The 27,996-nt window shown below is 40.4% G+C and overlaps 1 protein-coding gene across 1 annotated transcript in view; it reads left to right on the top strand.

The window, feature by feature from the left end:
• Positions 1-27,521, top strand: part of CNKSR3 (CNKSR family member 3) — an 87,141-nt gene extending 59,620 nt beyond the window's left edge. The window contains exons 3-13 of the mRNA XM_075924474.2: positions 27-229; positions 1,576-1,663; positions 3,819-3,860; positions 5,788-5,907; positions 8,010-8,069; positions 15,670-15,738; positions 16,502-16,648; positions 18,784-18,908; positions 21,034-21,242; positions 21,718-21,807; positions 23,962-27,521. Of these exons, the coding sequence (XP_075780589.2) occupies positions 27-229; positions 1,576-1,663; positions 3,819-3,860; positions 5,788-5,907; positions 8,010-8,069; positions 15,670-15,738; positions 16,502-16,648; positions 18,784-18,908; positions 21,034-21,242; positions 21,718-21,807; positions 23,962-24,260 (1,452 nt within the window). The 3' untranslated portion in view covers positions 24,261-27,521. The remainder of the gene's footprint in view (positions 1-26; positions 230-1,575; positions 1,664-3,818; positions 3,861-5,787; positions 5,908-8,009; positions 8,070-15,669; positions 15,739-16,501; positions 16,649-18,783; positions 18,909-21,033; positions 21,243-21,717; positions 21,808-23,961) is intronic.
• The last annotated feature ends 475 nt before the right edge of the window (positions 27,522-27,996 follow it).

Raw genomic sequence — 27,996 nt, 5'->3', positions numbered from 1 at the left:
ATTTAAAAAAAATCTTTTTCTTGCAGAATTATGGCCTTGAAACAGACAATATGAAGAACTTGGTTCTCAAATTGCGAGCTTCTTCCAATAACCTGCAGAATTATATCAACAGCCGGAGGAAAAATTCAAATTATGATGGAAAAATCTCACGCAAACCCCCCAATGAATTCCTCACCTCTGTGGTGGAGCTCATTGGTGCTGCTAAAGCCTTGCTAGCATGGTTGGACAGGTATGTGATTGATACTCTTTAAAAAAAAAAAAAAAGTCTACATGGTCGTTTGTGTTAGTGAAATGAATTATTCCTGTTTGCAAAGGCAGCTTGTAGAGTCATGTTTGGATGTAAAAGCCTCTTTGTTCCTACCCAGACCACCATTTTATTTAAGTTTTAGGATGTCTGTAATTAGCAAGTTGAATTGCCAGGATGCTGGTGGCTATGGGGCATGGTGTGATATTGCTAAAATCAGTGGATCTGGTGTTTAGAGGGGTGGGAAACCCCCCCCCCCCAAACACACACACCTTTTCCTTTCAGATTTTCCTAGAGTACAGATAGGGCTTTGAAGTAAATTTCCACTCTCCCTGACTCCCCTCAAACCTCTATACAGATACAGTGTGCTCTTCCACTCTCACACAAAATGACTTCTTAAAAGATAGCCGTTGGTTAACGTGGCTTTAATTTTTGATTGAATTTGCTCTCTTCTGCATGTGGAGAAAGACAGGCAGCAAAAGACGCTTTTTTGCTTTTCCTTACTCGGGGGAAGGTGTCTCTGTGACAGCTGCTGCGGAAACAAACAGGCAGCTGAGCAGATAGTGTCCCAGCAGTGATGCTTGGACAGGATAAGAGATTATTGCAAATTCTCTTGCATGGTGCCAGCTTTCTTAAGGATCCAGCTTGTGGAGAGGGAGGTCAAAAGAGATCATGGGGAGGAAGAGCTGTTATCCCATGACTGGCCCTCCTGTCACTGTCAGGTGGTGTTTCCTGGCAGGAGCATGGTCTTCTCACTTGATCCTTCCCTTTCCTCTGATCGCTGCCAGGCCCCACCAGTTTTCCTATCTGCTGTTCTCAGCCCCAGCAGCGAGATGGCTGAATTGCCCAACGTTGAGCCCACTCAGTTTTTTGGAACTTTCCCCTTCCCCCTCCCTCCCTGTCGTAAAATAGCAGGTTGGGGCTAAAGTGGCCCCTCAACAGCTCAGTACAGTTGTGTCCTTTTAAAAGAGGGCATAATCACCTTGTATAGGTCTGATTTGGACTTCAGATCTTTGTAAACAGTGCTTAAAAAGTTAGCAGCCATTGCAGAGACTGATCATGGCTGAGATATTTTTCATGGTAGAGAATACACTTGTTATAAGAGTAGTTATTAACCCTATTGGTGCACTTGTGTTCAAAGGCACTTTAGTCTGTTTACTGCTGGTATGTTATTCAGGTGACATTTTTACATTGTTAATGTGATAGCAAACCTGAGATGTGCAGGAACTACCTGACCTGCAACTGCGTAAATCTACATGCGGTGCCCATTAGCAGCCAGAGTTGGGAGCCAAGAGGGTTCTTTATCCTATGGGGATTTTGTTTTGTTACAGGGCCCCATTTACAGGGATTGCAGACTTCTCTGTGACAAAGAACAGAATCATTCAGCTCTGCTTGGATCTTACCACCACGGTTCAGAAGGTCAGTTGCCTTTTTCCCTCTCCTCCTCCTCCCTCCGACCCCCCTGCTTTTATTCTCACCTCTCCAAAAAGGAAGGAAGGTGGGTGGCTGGGGAAGTAACTGCACTCTAGTTATGTGCAACTTGTTACTGAGGAAAACATATGCTTATAGTACCTATACACGTGATAATGAGCAGGTGCATACTGGCTGCTACCAGCTTTGCTTGCTTTATTCTTCTGCAGTTGAGATTTTTGTCTAGTTAATTTTATGACTTTTCATTAGTGCTTATCTGTGTGTCTGATCCAGCTCCTGTGTAAAGTCTATTAGTGTTTTCATTAACTTTAGTAAGAGTTGGGTTAGGCCCTGGAATAGCTGCTTTGAATTTGAAAACCTGCAAGCTTCCTTGTTAACTTTAGTTAGAATCAACGTGGTAACTTATTTTAATAAATAAAGTAGCAACCCAAACAACACCTGGGGAGAGAAGAGTAGCTGCAACAGGTGACTGGAAGAGCTATCTTTCCTTCCTGCTTCTGGTTCCAGCTAGTCTGACTTCCACAATATTTTATTAAAACCTATCACTTATCCATCTCAGTGCTTCTCTGCCTGAAGCCCTGCTGCACTTCACCCTTCTCCCATAAGGTCCTGCCTTTGCTCCATTTCTTCCCACCACACCTCTTTCCTGAAGCTTCCGTCCTCTTGTTGCTCTCCGCCCTCTCCCCCAAGTCTCTCCCTGAGCCCCTAAATAGTTGTTTGATGATAGCTGCTGAGCAGCTGTATGGTGGCACCTCTGAATAGCTGATTGAGTGCACTGCCAAACTGCTGTGGTTGGTAGGTGCTGAGCACCCACTATTTTTTTTCCTTTGATGCTCTAGCCCCTGAGCATCCCTAAGAGTCAGTGCCTATGCTTTGTTTCATGTGCCTACACTGTGTCACCAGAAAAAGTGAAGTTTCTGTCTGGTTACTAAAAGTGACTGGCTTTGGAGCAACTTTCAGGACAAGTCTTAAAAGTATTTGGAGTATTAGGTCAGACTTGATATATAGATGCATGTGCTATGGCGTTAACCCATCAGAAATGACGCCTAAAATTAACTTAATGGAAAGGCCTCAGGGTATTGAGCTCTCACTTTAATAACATGTATGTTTATGTACAAAAACCCCAAGTAGTGCTGAATTCTTTGATTCTCAGGCAAAGTGGATAAAGTCAGCAGACTGCAAATATCTTAAATCTTTAATATGCAGACGGTGAATACTTAGTTTTCAGCAAATTCTCCTTCAGGAAATCTCTTTATTCACATGTTTCAGTCTTTTCATAATGAAGGTGTTACAGTTGTGCAGCTTGGAAGGCTGGTGCAATGTGGGTCAGAATTAAGGTAGTTCAGACAAAGTTTGTAATGTTTCAGTCTCTCTCCAATATAACGTTGAGGTTTATTTGCATTTATACCTCCCTCCCCCAAATACAACCTTAATTTTGTATTTTCTAATGTTTTGTTATTTTTTGAGAAAATAACGTTCTATCATGAAGGTTTCTTAAGTAACTGATAAATATTTACAACTGTACCCATAGTTCAACCTTTTTTACCTTTCTTTTTGCTTGAGAATCTATTAGTGTGTTCCAGTTTGACTGTGTTTTTCAAAGAACAATGATCTCTTCTGTAATCTACTAAATGAACTCTTTTCAGTTCAAAGTCTTTTGTACCTGGTGTGTGTAAATATGCTTTGTGTGCTGTTCTCTTGCTTTCATGAATGCCATAAGTGCATATTTTAAAAGCACTTTTGAAGTTATTTTTAACCAGTATTTTTTATCCATTTTGAAATGTTGAATATGGTAATAGCTGGCTCAGTATTTGTAGTGTCTAAAACAAGTTTGTATAGTTTACATTATGAAATTACATCTTTATTTGTGCATAACTCATTTTTCCTGGAAATTTTTTCTGCAGTAACTAAAGGGTTGTAGTTAACATTTTGAAGGTCTATAGTTCCTTTTCATACTGGGTATCAGAAAATTGTTGTCCAGTGGTAGGTTTGATCCATAGATGGCGAGGCGATTGTCTGATAAATCCTTGCTCCATGGATACTGCCCTTTCGGCTTGAGGTCAGGGGCAGATGTATTTCAGTGTTTTGGAACCTAGTCTTATTACACAATTCTTTTAATTTAGTGCTTGTTTTCTCTTTTTAGGATTGCACTATGGCTGAAATGGAAGATAAAGTTCTGCATGTAGTAAGTATGCATTTCAGTTTCAGCTCAGCTACTGGTATTCCCATTTATTTCCATGACTTCTTGATTAATCAAACTGACAAAATTGATATGTATCGTGTAAGCAAAATCCAATTGTAGACTGTTTTTTATCATTTGTTGTTCTTTCAGAAGGGATGGTGGTGAATTTTTATGGTGTGTAACTCAGCACTGCGATATACAGTAGACAATCTTAAGGTTATATTGCATAGGTATTTCTTCAAGATCAATTCCTGGCTCAGATTTTAAGAGGCAGGGAAGGAATGTAAGGGGATATTAGACCAAGAAAAGCAAAAATGTCTATGATCCACAGCATTATTTAATAAATAATGTTTTTTTTGGTCTTGTAAAGGCACTATGTTCTGCTTATCGAACTAGAGCCATCTATGTCTAATTATACTTCATTTTGAAAGCTCTAAGTTTTCAAAATTGTTTTGAAGCAATCTTGTGACCAACAGTGGGATGTAATGAAAATGCTTTTAATATTTTGTAACAGTTAATCATCGCTTCCTGCTTTTGACATGAGCCAGGCTGTGTTCTTTGATAAGGCCTTCCGTTAGCTGATAGATGCTCAGGCATTCAGTAGTACAATAGCTAAAAATAATTTTGTCCATAACTAAGGAAACCAAGCAAATAGGAGTTTTCAGTTTCTCATTTTTCCACACTCCCTCCGATATACGCACTGTTGGTTGGAATTACCTTGTTTTAGCAGTTCCTCGTATTCATGCTTAGGCGTTGTTTAAATTTATTTAAATGACATTATTGTAGTTCTATAAATCTGGTTTAGAATAAAAAGCCTTGAGAATATTTTACCCTGTGCCCATTGTGATTTGAGCAGAGCTATTTTTATACAAGGCTGAATTTTTGTGTAACTCCTTAATTACGCACATCTCCACCAAGTTAGTAAATATGTCCAAGTGCCCTTCGCACTCCTTTCTCAGGTGAGCTATATTACATTTTCACTACCAGTGACAACTAAATAGTGTCTTGAACATTTTAAGGCCTCTGTTTTTCTGTCTACGTATTAATTTAAACATTATAGTGTATAATGGAAGTTTGAGTGTATGTGAGAAAAATAGATGTTTTGACCATTACGTTGTCTCTGATTAAACAGTCATTTTTCCTGTTGAAACTTTAGACCGTAAAAAACCGATTACTCCCTTCTAATACATAAGCCTGACTTCTTCTTACTTCATTAGGAGTTACATATATATATGTGTGTGTGTGTTTATGGTCAGAGTTTGTCTTTAGAAATGATATTGGTTTGGGATTGGATGTATTCTGGTTAACAAGCACATGTAAATTTAAGAATCCTATATAAGGATTCCAGCAACAGGTACAAAGGAGATAATTGATGCTAATTTTTAAATGTTGAGCTCTGAAAAGCTTGATGTGTGGAGTACTAACCATTTGGGTTCTTTAGCACCATGCTGATTAACCCTAAGCAGATCTAAATAACTGTGTTTAAACATGTGCAGTTGTTGGCAATAGAGAGAGTCAGATATTCTGGATTTCATGATAAAAATGCCAGAACAATATAGACTTAAAGTTTTGCAAAAGCTTTGTTGTTGCCTTTTTTCCAGGTACTTTATCTACATTAGTTGTCCCATTCTGCCACTGGTGGAGTGGAGATAGCGGTAGGTTTAGTATAAAACCTTTAATAGCAGGGTGTGTGTGTGTGTGTGTGTGTGTGTTCGTTCGTTCAAACGTTTACTAAATGGTATCCAAAATTCTAAGGTAGATAAGACCATAGAGGAGAATTGTCTGAATGTTCTCACATTCTTCTAACACTCGTATCAACCTTTCTTAATGGACCAGATTTTACAATTAAATAGTTTCTATTTATTGAAAAAATGGGTGGGAGAGGAATTCTAGAATGTGGCTTTCATAATGAATTTTTGTTTCTTTTCAGTCTAAGATTTTAAATGGAATTTGTGATAAGATGATCAGATCAACCACAGATCCATTGTTGAGCCAGAGTGCATGTCTAGAGGAGGTTCATTTAACCAACATTAAACCTGGGGAAGGCCTGGTAAGAACTCAGCTGTATCTGCTCCTGTGGTTACTCTGCAAGTGGGATTCTGTGTCTGTGTTGTTGGTGCCTGGTCTTACAGGCTGTTACATCTATGATATTGATTACTCCCATTAAAATCAGCAAGGTTCAGTCTGGAAGTTACTTAACTCATTGGTAAAACCCTCTGCAGGTTCAGTCTCTTATTTGTAAAGACACAGGAGGGTGTGTGCTGAAGTGGGAGCCAATGGGGGGGCGAAAGGGGGGGCGAATGGGTGTGTGTTTAAGGTATTTTTGAGAGGCTGTTGGTGGTATTCACCAAAGTAAGTGAACAGAAGTGGTGCCTTACCTTTGCTGGTCACCTATATCTACCACACATAGAGACTTTCTGAAGGATTTATTTTGGTCTGTACTTCTGCAGGGTTTTTGATCAATAGTTTTGGAGGGGCATGGGGTAACTTTGGGGTTTGTTTTTAGCATGAGTATGTAGTGAAAATGTTGCTCATCCACTGCATATCATGTCATTTCACTAGCAGGACCTAGCACTGCTGTATGTGGCTGCTCCTTTTGATGTTCCATTCAGTTGAATGGCATTTACAAAAAATTGGAAGATGGCACCTTTCTGGCTAGAGAGGAGGTGGTTCACATTTAATTTGCTTGAATATTTATTTGAAATTATTTCAGATTCATTTAAGTTTTAAAACTATGAAGAAGTAAGAAAAATTGTTGGTTGAGCAGTTTTTATAAAACTGTGTTGGGTGCTATTATGGAGAAAGTACAGTGTTTTGAGCTACCTCATTCCAGGATTAACAGAAGGGGTACAAATGAACTAACCATGTCCCAGAACTATGGCATCGTCTTCAGTGAGGTCTGAGTATCAAATAAGTTTATTCACAGAATAGCAACATGGTAACTTGTGCATCCAAGTATGAGGGTGTGTGTAAAGGGCAGGGTAGGGGGGAGAGGAGAGGCTGGGGAGGATAAGTCTGAGTGCTGGGTGGTAATTCCTGGCACATAAATAGCACTTAATATTTGCATGGAACTGCACAGCTAAAAAACACAGAAGTAATTTTCAAAACAACCTATTGAGAAGGAAAACTTTTATTAGAGTAGATATACAAGTCTCCTATGCTACAATAGTCTATCCTTGGTAATTTAAAATGCTAGTATTAGTTTGTAGATGGTGTGTTAGAGAATCCACACAATCAGCCGTACTTCATTTGCATTTTTCTTTGTAGCCACACCCAGTAGTATAGTAAAGCAGTGCTAGCGTGTGGTTTGCTTGAGGTCCTGGTTGAAACCAGCACTTGTAATGTTACCAGATGGCTTGCATTAACAACTGGGATTATTTCTGTTTGATTGTCTGTAGAATATTTGTGGCAAATTTGTGAGGAGGAGGTGCTTCTCATGCAAGGGATTAAATGAATTAAAAATTTTCCAGAATTATCGAAGTTAGAAAGTAGTTAAGTTACACTATTTAAAAATAAATACTTTAAAAGTTATCTACAAAGGGTGGAGTATAAAATTCTAATTGGTATGACAAATAAATCCTGGGTGCTGAAGAATTCAGGAAGAGGAACATGTAGCACATGGATACTACAGAGAGTTCTGGACTAGAGAGGTTCAACCTGGACTAGAAACATCCATAGTCCGGAATGGTTTTAGTTAGCTGGATGTCCACTTTTCTTGGGTGTGGTCAAGTTTCCTGAGGTCCCATAAAGTTTGTTTACAGTCACCAGTCCCTGCTCTGTGCTCTGTGCTCTGTGTTGCTGTTGAGCTCTAACTTACCCCAAATATCCTCTAACAGCCCACTAAGCAGTGCAAGTATTGGTAATGCTGCTAGACAATACTCACCTTCCCTGGTCCAGAAAATTATCTCGTTCGGAGCTACTCAGGTCCTAAGGGTGCTGGACTAGAGAGTTTCAACCTGTAGATTACACTACTTACAAATGTGAGTCCATACGTTTTCATGTATTTGATTTTTTTACACAGAGTGAGTCTTAAGAAGTTTGTTGTAAGATGTTCCTTAACTTGTTATATAAGTAGTATGAAAGCTTTTATTTTTGGCACTGCCTTTCTTAAATTTGAGTATTTGAATTTCCCTTTTTTCCCCCCCACATTAGGGAATGTATATCAAATCAACTTATGATGGATTGCATGTAATTACTGGAACTACAGAAAATGTAAGTACATTTAATTCAATTTGAAGTAAATGCCTTTTTAATTTTAACTGTTCTGGTTGTAACTATGTTTAGGCAGATTCCTGAGGTTTTTGTTTCTGCCATGTATTGCTCTCATAATCCTATTGCGTGTAACTTTGTGTGATACACCATTGGTTTATTCTGGCTTAGTAAAGATTATGCATATGTATATGTTGTAATGGAATAACATAAAGACGTTCATCTTATGTTGTTAAAATAGCTTGGTTACTTTCTACATGGTGCTGGCATGCATCTGGGTATGATTCTATGTTTCCCTTTTGGTGATGACCCTGAGAGAGGGCAGTTTCACTTGATTGCCACTTGAGTTGCTTTTTAGACTGTGATGTCATCATCTGATTGCCATGTTAATAGCATTGGTTATGCCAAAGCACTTAACAAGAGCGACACTTACCATGTAATGAAAAAGTGTAGGCTTTCAGAATAACATGTAGTAGGGAGCCAATACTTTCTAAAATACAAACTGGCAACATTTGGGAGATGAGCGCTGGAAAGTCTGCCATCATTGCAAAGAGTATCGGAGAGTTTGTGTTCCCCAATGTCTATAAGCCACCAAAATTCTCTGCAGCACGTGGATTTTATTGAATGATAGCCATCCTTAAATATGGGTTGGAGACCTAAGTAGCTATCATACATCGTGGGGTTATGAAACAATGATACTTCAGGTGAAAAACTTTTTGAATGGGCTATGACAAATACCCTTATTAGCTCCCCATGGGTTCTGCGCTTCTTGACGTTTTCTTGTGTGCCTCAGAGACTCATGGTGACTTCTTCGTTGCCTTGGGACTTTGCCAGAGGCAAGGGTCCTTGCTTACTGAGTCACTCTCATCACAGACAAGTCCTCAGTAGAGGGGAAGAAAAGATAAACCCCCTTTTTCCTGGCCTTTGGTCTGTTCCCGTCTCCCCGGCAGGGTAATCCTTCAAGAGAAGGGGGGTGGGAGTCCAGGCCCGCCCACTCCACTGGATTCCGGCCCAGGGGTCCTACAGAAGGGGCGGCTGGCAGGGCTTCTTGCCCTACTCTAATACTGCTCACCTAGGCCACTTCACTCATCACTTCCTTCTATTATCTTTCACCTTTTACCTTGTGGATTGGCCCTTCCCTGCTCTGCACCTTTCAAAACTCTCCCCCCTGCTGCCTGGGAGGAAACCAGAGGGACCTGGAGGCCTTAACTAGCAACAGGTGCTTAATTAACCCCTGTTGTAGGCCGACTCCTACTTAGGCCTCCATTGTCTGCCCTGATTGTCAGGCTATATTCATGTGAGTCTAATTGGGAAACAAGAAGGCATTAACCCACCTCCCAATATAGCTGCCTTTTATAAGATATTTGCAGTTCACAGGCTGTAGTCTGCCACAGGGCTTTGAAGCAAGACAAGCTTCTACTCTTAAATTCTAAGCACAAGAAACGGTCCATTTTGCCAGATGGAGTTAAGCCTATTTGCTGGTTGTGTGGCTTGTGTCCTGTGGCCAGAACACACAGCCTCTGTTTGTGGAGCTAGCTGTCCTTGACAATGTTAAGCATAGCCAGCACCATCCTGTCATCATATACATTGCTCTCCAGGTCCCCTACTCACATTGCTACCAAGAACATGTTGGAACTTTAGGAAGGCCTATGGGAACAGCAACTCAGAAACCAAAGAAAAAGTGGCTCTTGAAATACCTGCAGATGTAGCCAATGAACCTGATGTAGGTGACTTAGAGGTCACAAGATGGACACCCTTCCCCCCTGCTATAGGAAAACCTTAATTTGCATGGTATCAGAGGGGTAGCCGTGTTAGTCTGGATCTGCAAAACGACAAGGAGCCCTGTGTCACCTTATAGACTAACAGATGTATTGGAGCATAAGCATTTGTGGACAAAGACCCACTTCATCAGATGCATGTAGCGCAGTGGTCCCCAAACTTTTGGGGCTGCCGCGTGCCCGGGGGAGGGGCCACACATGTGCTGCATGCCCGGGGGCGGGGGCCGCGCATGTGCTGTGCGCTGGAGGCGTGGCTGGCCCAGATCATGTGGCGGGTGCACATAAATGCCCCAGCGGGTGCCATGGCACCCGCGGGCACCACGTCGGGGACCACTGATGTAGCGGAAATTTCCAGAGGCAGGTATATATGCAGTCCAGAATAAGGCTAGAGATAACAAGGTTAATTCAGTCAAGGAGGGTGAGGCCCACTTCTAGCAGCTGATGTGGAGGTGTGAACACCAAGAGAGGAGAAACTGCTTTTGTACTTGGCTAGCCATTCACAGTCTTTGTTTAATCCTAAACTGATGCTGTTAAATTAATTTGCATGTATTGTGAATACAGTAATCATTTATATTTGCCACTCTTACTCTTATTTCATCTTAGTCTTAGCATAACTGGTTCACCATCTGTTGAAAGACTAAGTCTAAAGAAACGTCAACATTTGACAGATGTGAACGATTGTAACATTGGTCACTACTAAGTTATATAGATAGTTGAAACAAAGACTGAAAGGTCTGACTGAGACTGTGCTACAACCATAAAACAAAACTCTGAAGCCCAGTGAATCTGTAACTACCCATTCGTCTCTCAGGAAAACTACATTTTCAATGGAGAAATAACATCAGCTAGGAGATTGAGAGATTTACTAGCAGTAACTGGTCACTCACTTTCTCCTCCCACCTTTCTTTCTGATAACAAAAGATATAATTTATATCAGGCTACACACTTCCTTTCTGATAAAAGTAGTATCTGCTTTTTATTTACGATTCAAAAATTATTTCTGACATATGTGAATGAAACTGTTGCCAGATGGCTATTATCAGAATTCTAATGTTGCACCAAGCACCATGAGTGTTTCCAGGAAAGCAATACACTGTCTAATTTCAGTCAGTTGACAGGATTTCCAAGGTCTTCCTGCCTATTCGTGACTTCCTATGTTGCATGAGAGCACAATGGCCAAAACAAAATTTTCCACTTTCTTCCATGTTCTCCATGTAAGTGGAATGATTGCCTTGTGAGTTGAAATTGGGCACATAAGTATTGTCTGAGATCTCTCAAGCACGCTATTGTTGTTCATCCTGCATGATGCTCTGAATTCAGTGCTTGCTTTTTAATGAATCATAGAATCACAGAAATGTAGGGTTGGAAGGCACCTTGAGAGATCATCAAGTACAGCCCCCTGTACTGAGGTAGAACCAAGCAAACTTAGACTGGGGATTTCACAACTTCCCTTGGAAGTCTGACCAAGATCTTAATTTCCCTTACAAGTATGATTAGCTGCTAGAGGAGATTAAGCCTATTACTTGACCTACCTTTAGTGGAGATGGAGAACAATGGACCCCCCCCCCCATCATTTTTAATTGCCCGTAACATATTAACATATCAGATCCCCCTTCAGTATTCTTTTCTCAAGACTAAGCAGGCACACTTTTTTTAACCTTTCCTCATAGGTCAAATTTTCCAAACCTTTTATCATTTTTTGTTGCTGTTGTGTGGACTCCTTCCAATTTATTTCTCATCTTTCCTAAAGTGTGGCACCCATAACTATACACAGTACTCCAGTGGAAGCTGCACCAGTGCTGAGCAGAGTCAGATAAATACCTCTTGAGTCTTGTGGGTGATGTTCCTATTAGAACATCACAGAATATTAGCCTTTTCACCACTGCATCTCGTTATTGAGACTCATTCAGTTTGTGATCCACTATAACTCCCACATCTTTTTTGGAAGTACTACTACTTAGCCAGTTAGTCCTCATTTTATAGGTACTCATTTGGGTTTTTTCTTCCTAATCATTGTACTTTTGAATTCTTTGAGATGAAATTCAAAAAAGTGCAGAATCAGACCAATTCTCTAATTTGTCAAGGTAGTTTTGAAATCTAATCCTGTCCTCCAAAGTTCTTGCAACCCTTTAATATCTTCTACAGATCTTTTTTAATTTTATCACACACTCTGTTCCATTATCCATGTCATGAATGAAGGTATTAAATAGTACTGGTCCCAGATCTGACTTGTGTGGAATCCCGTAGATCTTGGAGCCTCTGACAGGTGATCCTGACTGGTTTGGCTAGGAAACTAACGCACTGGCCCTTCAGTTGCCCCTCCACCCACTGTCATGCTGCTCCTGCCCTCTGCCTTGGAGCTGCCCCCCGGGGAGCCTCCTGCTTGCTGTGCACGGTTTGGGAGGGAGAAGGGGGGAGGGTGCTGATGTCAGGGTATCCCTCCTTCCCCCATTCCTGTACCCTATCTCCACACAGAGAGAAGGGGACAGAGGGAGCTTGGCAATGAAAATCTCTGTCACTCTCATACACTGTTTGTGTTTCTATCATTCTTACAAACACACAACCACTGTCCTTCACTCTCATCTCCCAACCCAACACATACGTGGGGGGTTGTTACTACTTTTTCTGCTGGCAAAGGTTGTTACTTTTGGTCTTTGACTGTCCTCGCCCTGAACCTCCTTGTACACCCAACCTCCTTCCCCTCACATGAGTTCCTCTGTACTCAAACCCCTTTCCAGAGCTTGCACCTTGAAACCCCTTCTGGACCCTGATCTCCCACCCTGGGCTAAGCCTGGGGCCCCTCCCACATCCAAACTCCTTGGCTCAAGACCAGAGTCTGCACCCCCACCCTCTACCCCAGCCTAGTGAAAGCGAATGAGGGTGGGGGATGGAGTGAGTAGGGTGAGACCTCAGAGAAAGGGTGGAGCAGGGGAAGGGCCTTAAAGATGGGGCGGAAATGGAAGCAGGGCAAGGGTATTTGGGTTTGAGGTAGATCTTACGTTGCACTTAAATTGAAAAAGTGATCTTGTGGTTAAAACGGTTGGAGACCACTGCCCTAAAATGATTCCCATAAACATACTCAGAGGCCAAAAGATGTCATTCGCCTTGGCTTGGACGGTGTTCTTCCCCCCCACAACAGAAAACACACGCACACGCACATGTCTGGTGATGGAGAAATAAACTTCCATCCAGACTTTCAGTTCTTCAGGAGCTCAACAGAACTGTCCTGCTATCCATGTTGTTCTCTGGGGAGAGAGTGAGGCTTTTGCTCTACGAGTAGCCCTCCCTATGTGAATTGCATTGTGGGCACATCTATTAGTGTATCTCGGTTCTGCCTATATTGCCAGGGCTTCTCAGAGTTGATATGTTGTTATGGTAGCAGAAATATTTTTAAATAACTGTATCAGTAACCTGTGCATGGCACCAGCTTTAGATAACTCAAAGTAAATATTTACATGTCTAATGGCTGCTTGTTAATGTCTAGCTAAGCATATTGTCTGTTTTGGGAGGAAATTAATTTTTAAATGTTTTTAAAAACACACACATCTCTCAGCGCATATCATGCACAGAGACAGTATTCTCCTTTTACTTAAATAGAATTAGTGGATTTTCTTGATGCAGGCATTTGGATTAAATGACTAAATTAAGGACTTCAAGTTAAAACCTGCAGCTTCCATTTAGATTAGTAAGCAGTGAGGAAAAATGAAATGGTCCCCGCTGCACTTTAGTCCTCTGTCTTGTATATCTTCAGTAATTGAGATTTAAACAAACACAGTAAATGAAATCTAGTTACTGAGTTTAGAGTAAGTTATAACAAATGGCAACATAACTAACAGTGCCTGTGTTGTTTCTTTATAGGAGATGCTTAATCTTTTATTATCCTATTCAAAGCTGTTTTGTCTTCTAAAACCTTGGATTCAGTGTAATTTGAATAGAAATTTTATTTTTAAGTCAGTTTCAAAATAGCATAGATTTAAAAACTGTTTGCAATGCAGTTAACTATTCCATCCCTCTACAGCCAAACAATTTGTGATGCTTTTTAGTTCCTGTTCCTGGATTTTCATAGCACAGAAGAAAACTCTTCCCCAAACTCAAAACCATAATTGCCATTTTTTCTTTACTTAAGTTTGTTTCTGTTGCTCTACTGCTGGTAGCTAAGAGCAAATCAGTTAGGGTGTGTCTAGACTACAGGGTTTTTTCGAACAAAGTAGCCTTCTTTTGAAAAAACTTCACCTGCGTCTAGACTGTCGCTGCGTTCTTTCGAAAGGAAATTGGCAGTCTAGTGGCAGTTTTTTCGATCACGGTAAACCTCATTTTATGAGGAATAACACCTTTTTTCGAAAGTACTTTCGAAAAAAGGCGCTATTGAATGCAAACTGCTTTTTCGAAAGAGCATCTAGATTCTTTCGAAAAAGCGGCTCGCTTTTTTCAAAAAAATCTGCTTGTAGTCTAGACTCTGTCTTTCGAAAGAGGCTTGTAGTCTAGATGTACCCTTAGTTATCACAGGCTCTAGAACACCTAAACTGAAGTATCTGAGACAATTGACTGGTGCTTGTGTGAGTGGGATTTCCTTGGTGTGAGGCAAGGATAAGTAATCGGCACAGATGAGTGTATATTAACTGGAGCTCAGTGTTTTCCATGAACAATTTGAAATTATCAGATATGTTCCTGATATACATTGGGATGAATCAGATCTTTCAGAGATGTTCCCAAAAACAAGAGGGTATGCTGCTCCTCCTTGAATAGGACACACATTTAGAATATGGGGGACACATACTTAAGTCCTTGCTCTGCCTGATTCATACCAGACACTTGAGCATCACTCTCTCTGAGTCTTCCTGAGTGTCCTAAGTAGCGGTGCTATTCTGGAGTCTGGGGCGGGGTGTGTATCCACCACTCCTGGTAAAGCTGAATATTTATACAAAGCTCAACAGATCCAACAAGAGACATTGAGATTCACTGTCACCCCTAGAATAGCCTAGTAGTTAGGGAATTCTGCTTGGATGTGGGAGACTGATGTTCAAGTGTCTGGTTTGAACTGGGCAGAGCAGGGATTTGTTTGAAACTCTGATTTAGACCAACAATTACATTCAATACCAGAGCAGCTGTCCCCGATGACAATTCTGTCAAAAATGATACATTCCTGCAAAAACGTGATGTTTTGATAAGTTGATATTTCCTGTGAAAAAACATTTTTTCAGAAAATTCCTTCCATGTCCAATATTAACCACAGAGAAATGCTATTCTGGTAAATTTTTCCTTTACCTACACCCATACTCATACCCACAGATAACATGTACAATGATTCCAACTGTATCTTGACTTCTCCTGACCCTATGATGTGTATAGTTTTTATCAATCTCAAATATCCTATTTTTCTTATCTGTTTCTCACTTTTGAGATGGGATTCTGCTATAATCCTTGCAAGGACTCCCCGAGTGTCATGTATGCAGCAATGGGACTAGTGCTATGCTTGGTAGTGTTTGCAGGATGAGGACCTCTGAGTTACTTGATGACCAAACTGATTCTAATAACTATGGACTATTGCTTTGTCACTTAACAGAAGGCTGCTAATCATAGCTCCCGATTCAGCAAATGACTTAGCCATGTGGGTACTGAGGACATAATGCACACTTGACAGTTCTATGTATTAATATAATTATATATACACACACCTGCTGCTGCTGTTTTAAATATTACTGTTTTAAATATTACTTGAATTATGGCTTAAAAGAGCAGAGGGTGTGGGTTTGTTTGTTAGGCTTTTTTTTTTTTTTTAAGAAAAAGTGAATCAAAACACTTGCCTCTTATTTATCTCTCTGTAGTCCCCTGCTGATCGATCTCAGAAGATTCATGCTGGCGATGAAGTGATCCAGGTTAATCGTCAGACTGTAGTAAGTAATTAAAAGCCCTATCAACCTTTTCCTAAGACATGATTGTTTTGCAAGACTTTTCCCTTCAAGGCAGTAAGTGGGTAACAAACTTTACTGTGCTTGGAGGGTTTTTTTGTCCTTATTGTAATGTGTAGGCAAAAAAAAAGTTTGGGTTTAATGTAGAAATAATTTCTTCAACTGAAAGCACATGAAAGATTTGATTTTTATCATACAGATTGTTTTTCAATAAATTTTTGCCATGTTTTTGGATAAAATGGTGCGCGCGCGCACACACACACACACACACACACACACACACACACACACAGAGAGAGTGAGTTTGGGTAAATACCTTTTTGCCCTCAAAAGGTTCAAGGATTCCACCCATTTTAGCACCCAGTCCCATAAATAGTTACGTTTGCACTTGGCCTCCTCTTGTGTGTGAAGTTTAGAGCTCAATGGCATTAAATTACTAGATGTAATTTATACTGGAGTAATTCAGTATAAATGCTCATGTGTTCTAAATTAAGCATATGCATAAATCCATGCTGGACTGGAGCCTGACCTATCACAAAGGGATGTGCACTTGAAATTGTCTTACATTTTTGAGAGACCTCCTAAAGAATTAAAATGAGTGTTTCACGCTTTATATCCTGTATAGCTGTTTCAGTGGGTTTCTTCTATTTTTGTGTGTTCATGTTTGATGTTGGAGAGAAACAGTATGACCTAGTTATATTCCATTTATTCTGAATGCATGTAAAAGGTACCTTTTATTCTTTTTAAGGTGGGATGGCAACTAAAAAACCTTGTGGGAAAGTTGCGAGAAAATCCTGCTGGAGTTAAACTGCTACTTAAGAAACGTCCTACAGGCTCTTTTAATTTTACTCCTGCACCACTGAAGAACCTACGCTGGAAACCCCCACTTGTACAGGTGATAGGCTACTGGACATTAATGGCTGCATATAAATTACCTTAAACCACCCACAATAGTTTATTCTTTAATATTTGATGTGAACAGCCAATGTGACCATATATCTATGGAGTTTTGGGGGGTGGTCATTGTGAAGTGGCTGTTCCTTTTGGAATCAAAGTGAAAATGAGAAGGGGTCCCTTTTTTAAAATAAAATAATCCCTTCCAAAAGAATAAAAGTATTTGTTGGCTTTCATAATCCAATTTTTCAAGACACTGATTTTAGCAGAGAGCCATTTGAGGATGAAAGGCTGAGAATCTGCACTGGTGAATTTTGTAAGCAAGCAATAAATATTGAGATTGGTTGGTTTGGAGAACTAATTTGAGATTTTGGCTGAATAAATTAATTCTATCCACTGTATGCATCCTTTTTCGTCAGCAGAGGAAAAAAATAGTTCCAACACCAAAAGAAAAGGTGGTGAGCATCTTGGTTGTATTGCATATAAATTCAAATGTTATATGTAAGCGTGACTTGAATATTCAGAAAGCCAGAGGAAGGACAATGGGTGGAGGAGGACCAGGGGTTGATAACTTTTAGGGTATGTCTAGACTACATTTTATTTTCGAAAGAGGATATGCAAATTCCGCTCTTCCTTAAAAAAGGTTTACACAGTTTTTTGAGAGAGGGTTTTTTTCCTGGAAAAATACCCGTGTCCAGACTACTTTCACTTTTGAAAGACCCGCTTCCAAAAAAGCGATCGGAAGAAGATATGCAAATTCCCGCGGAATTTGCATATCCTCTTTCGAAAATAAAACGTAGTCTAGACGTGCCCTTAAAGACTTACTTTGGAGGAAAGCATGTTATAGCAGAAAGTAAGTTGTTTAATAGCTAGTTACATTAATAACCTTCTAATACAATAAATTACCTGTGAATATCAGGACAGTTTTTTCCTTTGTTCCAGCCTCTGTTTTGGCACAGGATTCCTATAGCTATGGGGGTAATTGTTTCTCAGCAAAGTGTGTAGATGGCTAGCTGGAGTGCTTGAGTGTGTGTGTATGCATGCCTCAGAAAACTATAAATCACAATTTCCTGCTATTCGCTAATGAAATTGCTAGGTTACACCTGTGCACTTTGAGCAGCATTATTTTACATGCTTTACAACACATACCCTGTTTATATGACAGAGACATTTAAACCATGACCATCCAAAGGTCTGTATGCATATACACATTTTTAATAAATGAATGTGTCCAGTATTCAAACTCTGTACCAGTGTCCAAAACTTACCTCCTCCCCCCGCCCTCCTACCACCACACACACACATCTTTTCTCTAGCGCACCCTCCATTCCAGGCACTTGAGTGCTCTGATGACAGGCTATAAGAAGAACTATCCCTCATTTGCCTTCTTCCCAGTAAACGAGAAAAGAGAATTTGAAGCTTCTCCTGAATGACCTCAAATCCAAAGTCTGACAGACGACCAGAAGTTAAGTTCACTTCAAAGCTTAGGAAACTCTTGAGACTGTCTGGCTCCTCCCCCAGCCTGTCTTGTGAAACGAAGACCTGTTAGCTTGGGTGTGTTCTTCGAGTAGGCGTGTGCATGCCCAGCATGCTGGAACTTGAGACTTTTGTCTAGGAAACAAAAGATATACCAGATGACAGAATTTGCTGGGTCAGCAAAGGTGCTGCAGAGTCTGGGTGAGAGGGGGATCGGGGTGGGGCACGTACCTAGCGTCCCTCTCCCAGGGGCACGAGTGGCTCCATACTCTCCACTGCTATGGGAGCCTAGCAGGAAAAAGCCTCAGAAAAAACAAGTTGCTGCACTACCATGTCCCCCCTCTGGGGCAAAGGGGAGCAGCAGTGTACAGAGCTTCTTCCTTCTCCACCTGCTAGGGTCTGTACCATGGGTGTTTCCAGATTAGGGGTTCATGAGTATTTCTGTAGTGTGCTGAAGTTATCCATCGCAGTCCCTACATCGGCAATAACTTCTAGAGTCAGGTCTGTATGCACATTGATCTCTCTATTGAGATGATAAATTCCAGAATGGGTAAAATACAGTAAGTGGTCATTGGATTGGCTTCTTCTGGTGTGTGTAGGAGATGTTGGAGAAGATAATTGGAAAAATGTCTTACAATTGTTGTATTGCTTTAATTTCAGACCAGTCCTCCACCAACTACAACTCAGTCTCCAGAAAGCACCATGGACACCTCAATAAAGAAAGAGAAGCCAGCCATCCTGGACCTCTATATACCTCCACCACCAGCTGTTCCATATTCTCCTCGGTATGCAAATACGCATGCACTACTCGTACAAAAAGTTCCATTTTATTATCACAGACTTCTCTGTGCTGGCTTAACTTGCATAGAGTTTTGCAAGCTTCTTGAGGAACTTGCAGACCTTACAGATTTTCTCTGGGCTTAGTAAATGCATAAGCCACTAAGAATATAACAGTACTTCTTATTGTTGGAGAAAACAGTTGTGTATAGATTTGCAAAATCACTCTGTGCTACACAGAGCTGTTCCCAAAAAAGCATTAGTGGGTACCATTTTAGCATGTGAAAAACCACTGAATAACAAAAATAGATAATCTTTTCATTAAATGTTTTTTTCCAATGTTCTGTTCTTATCCACTTCAGTAACTGCTTGGAAGCAGTTTGATAGAAAAGAACCTTTTCAAATTTGTTAGACATGAAGAATCCTAAAACTCAGGAGTAGTCTAAGCAGAGTAAGAGTGTCAGTTGGCAGGCTGTATTTTTGTCATCTAAAGATCTAAATCCATAATAAAATTCAGACTGTCAAATGAAAGAGAGAGAGAGTGATGAATCGATCAGGTGGTTGAGATCAGCTTTAGGTTTTTTCCAAAACATTGGTGATCTAACCTACCTACTTTCCCGTGGGATCATTTCCTGAGAAGCTTGAGGGTGCAGCACTTCCGGAAGTCACATCTCTTGTACATAAATATGCAATAAGTAAGTATTTAACAGTCTGAGATGCCCAGTTTTTAAAACATTGGTTTTTAGTTGTAAACTTTGTCAGACTAAATATGTTTTGAATAGAATTTTTAAATGGTTTTTACTATGAGCCTGTCCAGTGCTTTTAAAAAGCCCCAGGAAAGTTTCTTAGAACCAGAAAAGCAAATCTAAGCCCAACTGCCTGCACACTGAGTGATTGAAAGGATGGAGTTGGAGTTAGGGGATGGGGGTTTATAAAACTTGGAAACCCCTCCTTGAGGGGTCAGGAAAAGGAAGTAGATAATGATGTGTTTGTTTTGTTCTCTTAAGGAAGTAAGCATGGGGAGCTTTTGGCAGCTAGGAGGAGGAGAGAGGGTGCCCACTTCCTATTATATTTTTTACGGTGTTGTCACTTCTCTCCCCAACCCTTAGAATGAAGAGAACCATGGGCATTTGCCCAACCTGGCTCAGTTGCCTCTTGCATGTGGTGGTGCCATTGGTGAGCTCTCTGGAGGCTAGATCCTTGCTGCAGTTCTGTGTGGCTCTGTCTCTGAATCGCCATAGATATGTCTGTATTTGTGGGGAGGAGAGGCTATCGGGCCTTATGGGGGTCTGGATAGGCCTGGAATCATATGAAAGGGAGTGGTAGATCCTGAGGTGCATATGTACTCAAAGCCAGCTGTCAGTTTCATTGACTCAGATGGTCATATTATAGTGGGTGTGAAAAGTGGGTCAAATCACAGTTATAGGGTGATGTGTGTTTTGGGGAAGTTTTAGAATTAAACAATGCTCCTGGCTTTCATGAACAAATGATCCTCTAGGAAGGGAATTTCATGCAGAAACATGTAAAATTCTAATTGAAATACTTTATATAATTAAAAACTCTAAGAGAATCAGACTTCAAGTGGGAAAAGAAGATGATACATCCCCAGTGGCTAATGTGATTTGTCTTGACTGAAATGCCAAACCTCCCAAATAGGGATGCTCGCCCTGAAAAAAACTTTAAGAATGCCATTATTTTAACCTGCATTTTTCCCTTCAAAGAATTTTAATGCATTCACAAGAGAACTATAGCATCCGAAGTACTTCATCTGCTCTGTATGTGTGACCGTTAGAGGATAAGGTCCCTGCTGTCTACATGATAAAACTTTCAGTTCTGGTCCCTAAAGTTTTGTTTGTAGGTTTCTAAAAGAAAACCTGTAAGTTTTAACTGTGTCACATTACTAGCGCATCACTAAATTTTTCTTTTTCTTTTTTCTTTTCCTCTTTGCTAATATGTTCATGAAGTTTTCCATCTCTTAAACATGCCTCATTTTGTGCAAATAAATTGTTGAGAACTTGCACAGCAGTGACAGTTGAAAGAAGCACGACTAACAGTTAGAATGATTGTTTTGGACTTATGACTGCAGTATTAAAATACCTTTTACATTGCTAATAGAGGCAAATGTCCTTTCAGGGATGAAAAGGAGAGCCTCATTTATGGAGGAGGCAATAAACATAAGCAGCCATTATCTGGCTCCAAGGGGGCAGAGTCTCCTAATTCTTTCCTCGACCAGGAAAGTCGAAGGCGAAGGTTTACTATTGCTGATTCTGATCAGTTGCCTGGGTATCCCATGGAAGCAAATATCCTGCCAACAAAGATGAGGGAAAAAACAGTGTCTTATGGTGAGTTCATGCTTCTTTAATTGTTGCTATTCAAGATTTATATGCTCGGGTGGGTGTGGATTTTTCTCACTGTTTCTAACTTGTGGGTAAATTTTGAAGGTAGCCTGAGGAAAACAAACAACACAATTCTAAGTTTGAAACCAGTTATTTCACTAAAATGAAACCCTGTTGCGTCATTACTTTAATGACTGGCATGAAAGCCCAACTGGACGAGATCAGATTTTGGTTTCCCATTTGTGCATTGGTTGTATCTTTTGGTTATAATTTTTACTAAAGTTGGAGATGAGCAGTTTGTGTGGCTGTTAGATGTGTTCACAATGCTTTCTTGTTTTATAAGCAAAGTGTCTTGACATAATGTGTGTTCTTGCAATACTGTGATGAGATAAATGAAGCTGAGATAATGTTCACTCAGTGAAAATATTCTTCTAAACAAAACAGTATATTCCTCTATTAACCTTCTCCGTGTTGCCCTTAGGAAAACCTCGACCTCTATCGATGCCTGCTGATGGGAGCTGGCTGGGAGCTGCAGATCCTTTATTGAGGCCACGTGTACCAGGGAGAAAAGGCAAGACTATTACAACGAAAACTTCCTTCGGGCGATGACTTGTTTAGAAAAATCTTAAATTCAGGAATAAGGGATTGCTGTTTTCACATCAAATGTTCAGCACCAATTTCACCTTTCTGTGATTCAATAAGTATTTATCACATTCAGCAGTGGTTAGACAACTCAGGGTTAGTTTGCATTGAGATCAAAACCTTTGCTGTTCTGTCTGGCACTTTACTTACCTATTTGAGGTAGGTTGGAAGAATTACAGCAGCTCTATAATTGTATTTGTTTCTGCTAACAGGTGTTCTGTTTCACACATGCCCTCTCCTGTCCCTCCCACGTCCAGTCCATGAATGTTGAGAGCTAAGCTGTGTCTTGGTCAGAACTCTTTTGTTCTGTCTGAAATAGGGGCTGGTTTTGAAGCAAGCTAGTTCCGATCAGAGCAAAGTAGAGCTTTCCTGGAATTATTCTCATTACAATTGCTGATTGTGTCCATTGCTGCTTAGACAGTGGCTGGGATAAGGGGGAGGATTACTGGGAGAGAAGACCAAGCCAAAGGGAAGGGAGAGAGAACCTGGAATGCTATAGACAACATTTATCCCATCAGAGATCAGACAAGAAATGTTTTCTCTGGAAATGCCGGTGAGTCTCAGCAAATGTCAATGTAAGAAATCCTAAACAGAAGTTGGGTCGTCATGACTCTTCTAGCATTTGGACCTAGTTTTTTGTTGCTAATGTCCCATTAGAACTTTTTTTTTTTTTTTTTTAAACAAAGCAAGGAGAAATTCCAGTTTTCTAACATGCTGGCTAAACTGATTAGTGATTACGCATGAGCCCTTGATCTGCTTGGCACTTTGGTGTCAATTAGAAGGCTCCTAAAGGAGAGTTCAAAGACTGGTAGAGAAACTTAGTCTACTGGTGTGAGATAATAGCTTTTGGTTCATGTGTTTGTTTAGCATGATTCCTATTGTTTCTCCAAAGTTCATGGACTGCTGTAGTGATGGGGATTGTATAAAAATTTGTGCACAATACAAAAGCTGACTTGTTACCTGTCCTTAAAGTCACTGACAGAAGTCTGTGTGCATTTCCAAGAAAGGCCATTGCAATATAGAGAAGCTGGTTTGTGGCTCGCAAAAGGCTGCACACTGAGTGAGTTGCCAATCTAACAAAATGATCAGCAGGTGGCAGGGCTGCTTTTTGTTTAGATTTCAGCAGGTTTTTAAATGTACCTGAGCAGTAACTACAATACAAAAGTGCAACCAGAAATAAAGAGCTTGCATTTATATCTTTGAAATATTTGATTTCCAATGTCCAAACAGAAGACTGTGGATGTCAGAGTGTTATAGAATCGCTCCGGAGAAGGTGCATGTTCAACTTGTCTTTCAACAGTATGAAAATGTTTTTCAGTCACCTAAATGCATCACCATAGAGCTAACCTGTGTGAAATATTGCTTTGGAGCAGTTTTGTCCTGTTTGAGTCTTCCACTTAAGCATGGAACAGTGTTTAAACAATTTTATTGTTTTGTTTTAGGTATCAAATAGACTTGTCATCTCTGCTAAAATACAGGTTGACTCTTGTCTAGTCCAGCACTCTCTGGTCCAGCAATATCCGTGATCTGGCATGCTTTTAGTTAGCCAGTTGTCCACTTATCATGGTGGTCCCATAAAGTTTGTTTATGGCCACCAGGCCAGCTCTGTTTTCTGTGCTGTTATTTAGCTCTAATTTACCCCCCAAATATATTTTAAGTGCCCAGTAAGCAGTAGAAATATTGGTAATGCTGCTAGACAATATTGACCTCTCGTGGTTTGGCAAATTCTCTGGGTCAGCACCAGTCAGGTCCTGAGGATGCTGGATTAGAGAGGTTCAACTTGTACCTTTTGTTGGCTGTGTGCGCACTCATAGGACAAGTGATGAGATGCCATCACTCCTCAGTTTTGCCACTGACTTCATGGTCTAAGCTTGGAAATGTCACTTAAAACCTCTGTGGACTTCATTTTAACCATCTGTAAAATGAGAATATTCAGGCACCTCATAAGCACACTTTATACCTTAATTGATATTTGTATCATGCCTTCATATCCTCTGAGTAGTTATAAAAATGCAAAAATGTTATTTAATGGTGGATTTCAGAGGCAAAAACTACATGATTTTCATCTTCTGTTTTACTGCAGGTGAAGATGTCCTCTGCAGGTACTTCAGTAATGAGAGGATACCCCCAATCATTGAAGAAAGTTCCTCCTCGCAGCAACATTTTGCAAGGCCAGGAGCTGACAGGCAGTTAGTGAGGGGCGCAGACTACATCCGAGGCAGAAGGTGCTTTGTGAACACAGATCTCCATAACAGTGCAACCATCCCTTTCCAGGAAGAAGGAGCTAAAAAACTTTCAGTTACATCACCCACAAAATCTTCCTCCACAGAGCCCTCACTATTAGTCAGTTGGATCACGAGACTTAAACTGTTGACTCACTGATTGTTTAATGGAATGCATTCTCATCTTCTGTTACCAAGTGCCTTTGTTCCTCAGTAAATTTCTCTCCTTTTCAGCTACAGTATTACACACTGGCGTGTTGATCTATTCCTGGAGAGTTGTACACGCATCCAAACAACCTCACTTTTGTGTGCCTGTGTGTGATTTTTGATGGCTCTAATATTCTGGAACAGAACGGATTGGATAATGTGAGATGGAAGTGCGCTAAAGGTCTAGCTTATTTTTCCTGCCCCAAAGTTGAGAGAATTCAGTCCTCTGGAAACAAGTATGGCTCCAGTGAATGCAGGGAGTCACATCTGATCTGAAATCTGTATGACCTGTACAGAAGCAATCATTGTGGTATAGTGAGGTCCAGTGGCACTTGATTTGCTAAAATGCTCTGATGCTGCACAACCTACTGGGTTCCTGAATATGTAGGGCTCAGCAGAAATCTGGAGCTCTTCTGACCAGAAAGATATGGGAAACATCTATTTTGTATAATAGTGTGGTAGTGTGGCATATACAGCTGCAACTTTAACTTTGTAAGGAATAAAGATAGCTGTTTCTCTGTGATAACCAGAGAATTGTGTTAGCAATACATTGAACCTGGTTTATAATCCACTTTTTGAGATGTCACTACAGGCAAACTAGTGGTCTCTGACTTGCTGCCGTGCTCATCCATAAAGATGGGGATTGCTACAACATGCCAAGGAAGAGCATGCATAGAGGTGGTAAAAGAAATTTATCTTTCCTGCGTTATTTAAGAATGATTTGCTGTCTACCAAAGTATCCTTTTAAAAACAAACCTGACTGGTTTTATGGAACCGCTACAGTGGTTCAGTTTTTGAACTGATATGTGTTTTCAGAAAGAAAAAATCGCGACATATTATAGTTGTAAGACACCTGCCTATTTTTAAATAAGGCTCCAAATTTTCACCTCCCTAAGTCTCAAGTAGCAGCAGGTAGGGGGGAAAGCTTGTAAAGTTATGCTTATTAAAGAATCCATTGTTTAAAAGTGAATGTACAAAAGGTTGTTAGTATGCAAAATGTGTTTAATTTAAGTGTTAAATATAGCTGTATATTTTTTTTACTCTTAACCATATGTAGTTTGTACATTCCTAGCTATAGCACTGTGCACTAATTAACCAATGCCAAAAATACTGTTAAGTTTTCCATTAAATCAACTGCCAAGTGCGGCACAGGGTGACCTTGTAATAATGACAGCCTCCTACATTAAAGAAAGAAAAAACAGTTCAACAGTTTTTAAAGTCTTTGTCTGTACTATGGATTTTAGCATGTTGGGGTACTGCCCTGAAGATGTTACAACATGGCATGGTTTTGTCTATGTAGATGTGACCAAGCTGAAGTTTTATGATATAGAATTCTGTTACTGCCCTCTAAAGACCAGCGGGTTACATTGAGCTCTCTGGCATGCTATGTCGAATTCAGTCGTGTGAGTTACATGAAGTGGAGTCTGTCTATAGAGCAGTAATACCATTCTGTAACATGGTTATAATACAGTTTGATCCCATGTCCATACGCATGACCACAGTAAGGGCACTACTGCCCTAGTTTCCTCCAACATGACAGAACTTGTAGTTCAGAGAAGACCAAACGCACTTGTAGCTCAGTTGAGTTCTATCTTTTTGGATGGGGTAGAGCTGAGTGCAGAAATGGCTTTGGTATAAATACATCTTGGCAATTAACAACCTAGAGTGTAGTCCATCCCTGTGCACACAAGCTAGGCTGACTACTGTTGAACTGTGGCATAGTATACAAGTTCTACTTGCCTTTGATATCCGATGTTTAATACGCACAAAGGTGTATCTAGAAACACATGTGGATGGTCATGTGTTCTGATGGGTGGAATCAGGAATGTGTAATGCTTTTTGTTGTTGCAGGGTTGCACCCAAAGAATACTTTTTCCCTTTCTGGGTCTACTAGTGGGGCTCATCCAGTCTGATTTTCTGGAAGCCACACTTGGTCTAACAAGAATAGTGAGAAAGGTATGCCTTAATTTAGCCCAAGTAGTTTAAAACTTTGGGAATCATTACAGCTTAATCTGCATTGGTTTATAAACTATGCTTGAGAGTGGTTCTTAATCCTAACCATAGTTTGGATCTTAAGTTTACCTTATTCTGTTTCAGCCAAAAATCTAAAAAACTCTCCCAGCTATTCCCTCTTCCTCCTCTCTGCCTTTTCTTTTAAGTTGAGCTGCAAAGCATTCTTGCCCTTTATTCTGCTTATAAAACATAGCTTCAGACTTCTTAATAAAAATGAATGACATTACAACAAGGTTTTTACTCTTTGTTGGAGGAACCCAAGAGTGATGCCAGACACACAGCTGTAGCGGTACTGCCCCATTTTTCCACACCTCCCTCCCCAGTGAAAGAGGTTGTGATACTGATTCTAGGGACCAGATTTTTAAAGTTATTTAGTTTCAGATAAGAACTTGAGAGAACCTATTAGGTGTCTAAGTGCCTAATTGATGTAAATCTTGATGTCCCTTTGATTTCAATGGGAATTCAGTGCCTGGACACTTCAGAAAATCCCACTATCTTCTATTTATGTTGGCACCTAATTGCTTTAAAACATGGCAATTGGTCTTAATTTTTTGTGTGTACATCTTGAAATGTAAGGCCAGAAGGTACCATTAGATTGTCTAGTCTGACATACACACAATGGCCTGTGATAATATAGTATGTCTACATTACAATTAAAAATTTGAGCCTGGTTTGTCCCAGCTGACTCGGGCTTATAGGTCTTGGGCTAAGGGGCCTTTAATAAGTGTAGACATTTGGGCTAAGGCTGAACTCGAGGACCCCACAACATGGGAGAGTCCCAGAGCTCAGGCTGCAGTTTAAGGGCGAACACCTATTCTGCAGTTAAAGAGCCTCTTAACCCAAATCCTGTGCAAACTGACATGGGCCAGTTGAGAGTATGTAATTGCAGTGTAGGCATACTGTAAACTTCTCCCAGATTAGACCCAAGCATTTTAGTCCTCAGGAAAGGCAGAGAACAGTGGGCATGAGGTGCCATCAATGGCATGGAAATAAGATTAGGTGGAATATACCCAGACAATCCTAGCAGGCCTCTTGGGCTCCAGAGAAAGGTGAAAAAATCCAATGGTCACTGAGCATGTGGTCAGGACACCCAAGCCAATCATGAGAGAGGCTTCTTTGGAACACCTCAGAGTGCTGCACACTTATTTTTGCTTTACATTGCACCTTGGAGAAAGTTGGTTCAATAAAAGATATCACATCACTCACGTTGTACCTTTTAATAGCACTAAGTGGGCAAAGGGGTAGAAAGAATGAATGAAATAAAAAAAACTGCAAGAAATTGAGTTGGAGAAACTGCTTTTCTGAAAGAGGCAAAAGTACTTTTCTGACAGCAAGTCTGCAATAATTTCTTCCTAAGCATAATTGCTGTGAAATAATAGCTCACCCCATCTCAGATGTGCAAAGGTAAATGAGCACCAATTGGCATACACTGGTAGCAGGACATGATGGACTGGCTCCAGATGCTGCAAAAGCCACATACTTATCAACCATGACTTAATGTGTGTTTGAGAAAGCTGCCTGATATTGCCCCTCTTACGGGGAATGAGCCTCCTAGCCCCAGGCTTTGCTTGCTTTGTTTTCAGCGCAGATTGCAGTCTCCTTTTTAGCATTGCTTTCCTGGTGAAGCTGGCATTTTGCAGACTTGATAGGAGATGACTTGAAAAAAAAAAAGTACT

Source organism: Pelodiscus sinensis, chromosome 3 (assembly GCF_052426305.1).
Source record: "Pelodiscus sinensis isolate ZL-2025 chromosome 3, ASM5242630v1, whole genome shotgun sequence".
NCBI lineage: Eukaryota > Metazoa > Chordata > Testudines > Trionychidae > Pelodiscus > Pelodiscus sinensis.
The sequence above is the reverse complement of the archived record's forward strand: the minus strand, read 5'-3'. Positions and strand labels throughout refer to the sequence as shown.